The following is a 5,272-nucleotide window of genomic DNA, read 5'->3' on the forward strand; positions in this document are numbered from 1 at the left end:
TTCGCTCTGCATATAAAAGCTCTCTTAAAGCACCACTTTTCACCATCACCACAACCCCAAGAAAAACAAAGCCTCAAGAAGTGTGTGTTCCGATGGGAAGCCTCAAAAAGAGCACCGCAGAGAGTGGAGTGACATGGTTTCAGATGCCACTTCACTACCCGAGGTACACCAAGGAGGACTATCTCGACATGCCCGAGTGGAAACTCGATCAACTCCTCTCTGAGTACGGACTATCGGCTCACGGGGACTTGGCTTACAAGAGAGAATATGCCATCGGCGCCTTTCTCTGGCCCGAATTCCATCGTGACCCCACGTCTTCCACTCCAATTTACCGTCCCATGGTCAACAACGCTTCTCTTCTCGACAAGAAAATTAAGTAGACCATAAATTAAAAAAAAAAAAAAAAAAAAAAGATGTTTCCTTTACCTTCCAAAGAAGTGGCTGTAAATAGTATATCTAGGACTCGTGCCACAATCAGAAGTTTACTTTCACGTTTACCTTTTTCTCTCTTTCATATAGATATGTACATACGAAAAAAAAAATAAATGAACACACATTCAAAGACAACCAAGTGAAAAGAGATGGTACAAACTACAGTAATTAAGTAAAATAGTTTTTTTTTTTTTTTTCCTTTATCATTTTGTTCGAGGGTGAATACAATACACAATTATAAACACGAGCAAAACTAGGCAAATTCTAAACTGAAAATCTAAATCTAGAAGGAAAAGGTGATATATCCAAAGTTGAGAATTTGCGAATGGCACGGATGGGGCTTTTGTATATAAAAGCCGTACCTGTGTGTACATTACAAAACATTGTTTGCTCATTAACCGAACACAGCTTAGTGTTTCTTTGGTTCAGCAAGGAGCGTTCGTTCAGATCCGCCGCCTTTGACGCCTGGCGTTGGGGTTGACAGACTCAGAGCCGGCGCCGCCACTTCCCTCGGCTGCGAGATCGAGCCCCAAGACACTGCCGCTCCTTTTCCTGCCGAGCCGCATCGTCAAACTCTCGTCCACCGATGCAAACGTCTTCAACAGCTCCGACAGTATCGACGGACACCTCTCCTCCAACTGCTTAAACCCTTCCGACTGCATCACCGCTGTAAACACGCATATTTACCAAAATTACCCAAATTAGCCATTTACCAAAATTAACGTATATTTACCCAAATTAACATATGAAAAATGTCAAGGACAATCTTATAAAATACCATCCGATTAATGAGGCCACGACACCAAATGTGGCTAGATTTTAAACATATTTAAATAGTTGGCTAGATTACAAATACAACGTTTCAAATGGCTTAGTCTGTGGGATTTTTCTAATAGTAATGATGTACTGATATGTGTATACATTGGGGGTGGCAATTTGGGACCGTACACGAAACACGACACGGTTACGATACGGTGTAAATGGGAATGGGTCGATCTTAAATGGATATGGGTCCATCCGTGTCGAACACGATTAAATAACGGTGAACACGACAACTCATTGGAACCTAATTAGACACAAATATTAAATGGGTTGTTAATGGGTAAACACGATCAAGAACCATAATGACCCAATTAAAATATTAAAAATTATTAAATTAAATTATAAGACTAAATATTATATACAGATTATAAGTGAAGTGTATCCACTTTACATCAATGAGTTAGTTGTATATTTCCAAAATAAATTAATAAAAATTTCCACTTGCTACGTGGAATCTCTAGAGCAGAGACGTTTTGCCTTCTCTCATCGCGTGCTCAAATGGGTTTAGTGGTCTAAATGGGTATGTAGGTCTAAGTGGGTTCGTGGGTTACATAGTCCATTAAAACACAATTAATAAATGGGTCTCAGTGGGTTGTGTCTGGGTTTGGCAAAAAAATAGTGGGTCGTGTTTGGGTTTTGCTCCTAGACACGATTAATAAATGGGTCGTGTCTGGGTGTGTCAAAAAATACATGAAAACGAATAAGACACGACACGTAACCCGAATTGCCACGCCTAGTATACATGATAAAATAATTACAGAGGCAAAAATTTTATGTTTTTTTTTAGGAAAAACCCACCTGCCAAGTTTCCTGGGTTTGCTGCGAATTTCAGACATGCACTCTTGAGCTGCGGGCAATTATGTTGCTCGCTAAGGGAAAGCGTGGTCGCCACCGTATCGGTGCAGATTCCTTCACACAATTTCGATTCGCAAAGCAATTTCAGTCGGTCGATGTCGTAAAGATCGGCAGCGGCCAATAGATGCTGCACCATAACAGTGTCTGTGCAAACAGCCGACGATCCCATCACTTCGTATACATCTGGAATTTCGTCGCTGTAAATGAAAAGAAGCATTGCCTGCAAACAAAAAAATGAGACAAATTAACAGAAATAAAAAAATAAAAAAATAAAAAAATTGGATCGATGGTGGTGAGAAATACAGTTAAGAACCGTCACCTTAAAGATAAAGGGCTCGACATCCTCAACGACGACTTTATCGATATTGGGATCTCCAACGAGGCCGAAGAACTGAGCTCTGAAAACCGGGGAACGAGCAGCTAGTACCAACTTGTGGGCTTTGTATTCCTCGTCGCCTACCTTGAAAACCACATCACAGCCAGCCTCGGAATCTAGCAGAACCCTGAAATCCCGGCCCATGTCCGACGGAGGCACAGTCACGGACAGCTGTTTTGGTCCCTCCAGCTGAGTTCTCACCACTCCCACGGTGCACTTCATTATAAGGCAGTCATCCTTGAGATAGTCGGAAGTTTCCACCGCCGCTCTTCGGTAAAAGCGCTTGTACCCCCTGATGTCAATCCAGAGAAGAAACCCCGAGCATTCAAAGAAAGCTAAAAAATGACACAACTTTGTCAAATAGTCAAGAGTCTTCTAAATTGTAGTTAGTTAGTTAATTTGTTATATGTCAAATGAACACCAAGCCTTATCCTATGAGCTAATAACAATAAGCATTATTCCAATGATCTCATTTGTAACCCTAAACAGAGTCCTGTAGATCAGGGATACATAATTACAAGATAAAATAAAATAAAATCAGCAGTAAATGACTTGATTAACTACGTAATCAATCTATAAATGCTAGCAATAACAACTGAGCATATATAATTAACTACCCAACCATGTGATCCAATTATCGCATAAAAAGGCATTATACATATAGGACTACATATATGGAAAGACTTAAGGACTCTGATTTGTAATCCTATACATAATTACAAAATAAAATCAGCAATAAACTACTAAACTAACTACATGAATGCTAGCATTAACAAATGAGAATACATAATTAACTACCCAGCCATGTGATCCAATAATCGCATAAAAAGGCATTATACATATATAGGACTACATATATGGAAAGACATAAGTACTCTGATTTGCAATCCTAAACAAACTCCTATACATAATTACAAAATAAAATGAGCAATAAATGGATGATCTAGCTAAATAGTCACTTTAAAGTTATGAATTTGCAAAATAACCAAAAACTTGTCTTAAATTAATGAAATAGTCAAAATGTGCATTGATATGGTTTCCAAATTTTTTTTTACTCGAAGATTTTTGAAAGGGATAAATTGTTTATAATAATAGTAAAAAAATTTAATCTTGGTTGTCAAAAAAAATTTGAAAAATTGAAGTTTTGGCTATTTTGCTAATTAATAAGTTTCAAATGACTATTTTGTACAATTTTTTCAGTTAAATATCATTAAGGATCTGAATCATGTGTAATTGAAAATTCAATTCAACGCCGAGAAATGACCTGAGAAACCCTAAGAGAGAGAGAGAGAGAGAGAGAGAGAGAGAGAAATGAGATACCACATGCTTCCACGGTACTTGAGGGAATAGGGACAGGTGTCGAGAGAGCGGTCGAAGTGGGTGTGGACCTTGTGCTTCTGGTTGGGGGTCTGGTCGAGGAGGGTGAGCTCGAAGAGGGCTCGGACGTCGGAGCCGTCGCTGGCGAGGGCGATGAAGACGGAGACGTAGACGGCGTTGTCTTCGGGGTTCTTTCCGTCAGGGTAAAAGTAGATCGCCCACTCGTACCCTCCGACGCTGAACGTGTCGCTCGCGATGTACTTCCCGGCTCCCATGCCCTTCGCCAGAGAATACCCCTTTATTGTGAACTCGTGCGAACCCTTCACCGTCTCGCTCACCGACCGCGACCCCGACGCCATCGATCTGCCCGCATTCACTCCTCAGCCCCACCACCACGATCGGAGGGGAGAACCGGACCCAACCTGACCTGAGATGATTTCTGGAGAGAGGAAGGAAAAAAAAAAGAGGGTTTACTTACAGAGAAAACGGGATATTTTTCTTTCAGAGAGTCAAAGAAGAGTTCTTTATTTTTTCTCCCAAACACTTCTTTTTTCTCAAAGACTCTCCCCTCTTTAACTTTTGAAAGTGTTTTTCTTTAACTTATGTTATTTGAAGTCTCTCTCTCTCTCTCTCTCTCTCTCTCTCTCTCTCTCTCTCTCACCGTGTTTTCAAACTTAAATTGGTGTAAGCAAAAATCTATTACTTTTATATATTTACCTACAGAGAAACTTTTTTACTTCTACATTTTCCGTCTTTTAATTAGATATTGAATAAATCATATTTTTGTCCCCTTAACCAAGCATGCCCTTAACTATAATTTGTGTAAAAACATGTCTAAGATAAAAACTCGATCTTTATCTCTCAATATAACAATTTTTGTCATTATAGTCTTTTCGTCAATTTTGAGCTAATTCCGCTAGCTAATTATGCACGTTTTTTTAACGTGAGACTCAAATAAATATTATTTTAGTAAACGTCACATATTATCTGGTTAGAAATATAATATTAATCTTAAAACAGATTTAAAATTAAAAAAAAAAATGAATTTTCATTTTTTTACTTCATCTTATTATTATAAACTGTAAAGTCTCTCTCGTATAAGAAATAAGAATTGACCATCTAAAAAAAAACACATTTCTAAGCTTTGGTACCTCAAGTTCCCAACTTTGACCAAAATATTAATAAACCTAAATAGTTTAATAATTTTGTGCCTCGATTTGAACTTGTATTTGCAGGAATGAATAGTGATCTGGCGTGCAATCTAAATGAAACCGGGAAAACGAATTTTTTTTTGAATTGGTGGTTGTTCTTAGAAAAGAAAGTGACGAAATGAAGGCCAAGCATTGATTCGTTTCTTTTTTTCTTCTTCTTCTTTTTCTTTTCTTTGTGGAAATGCTACGGTCAAACTACGAAAATGGAGCTTAGTCACCCATTCCTTGCGCCTCGGAATCAAGACCACAATCACTCTCA

The 5,272-nt window shown here is 38.6% G+C and overlaps 1 protein-coding gene across 1 annotated transcript; it reads right to left on the reverse strand.

The window, feature by feature from the left end:
• Positions 1 to 582: 582 nt before the first annotated feature.
• Positions 583 to 4,387, reverse strand: BPM3 (BTB/POZ/MATH-domains containing protein). Its single transcript, XM_089602972.1, has 4 exons — positions 3,806 to 4,387; positions 2,429 to 2,777; positions 2,053 to 2,329; positions 583 to 1,099 (listed from the first exon to the last, which is right to left on the reverse strand). Exons 1-4 carry the CDS (start codon positions 4,159 to 4,161, stop codon positions 876 to 878), a joined length of 1,206 nt encoding a protein of 401 aa, XP_089459098.1. The 5' UTR covers positions 4,162 to 4,387; the 3' UTR covers positions 583 to 875.
• Between the last annotated feature and the right edge of the window lie 885 nt (positions 4,388 to 5,272).

The sequence above is a fragment of the Urtica dioica genome, chromosome 12 (genome assembly GCF_054948205.1).
Source record: "Urtica dioica subsp. dioica isolate 48M chromosome 12, U.dioica_male_clone48M_v1_H2, whole genome shotgun sequence".
In the NCBI taxonomy this organism is placed as follows: Eukaryota; Viridiplantae; Streptophyta; class Magnoliopsida; order Rosales; family Urticaceae; genus Urtica; species Urtica dioica.

Bases quoted from the DNA above. Each gene is read 5' to 3' on its own strand.
- BPM3 (XM_089602972.1), bottom strand. From the start codon at position 4,161: ATGGCGTCGGGGTCGCGGTCGGTGAGCGAGACGGTGAAGGGTTCGCAC. The intron at 2,778-3,805 runs GTATCTCATTTC...GATTGACATCAG, and splicing joins AAGTACCGTGGAAGCATGTG to GGGGTACAAGCGCTTTTACC. The intron at 1,100-2,052 runs GTGGGTTTTTCC...GCGTGTTTACAG, and splicing joins AAACCCAGGAAACTTGGCAG to CGGTGATGCAGTCGGAAGGG.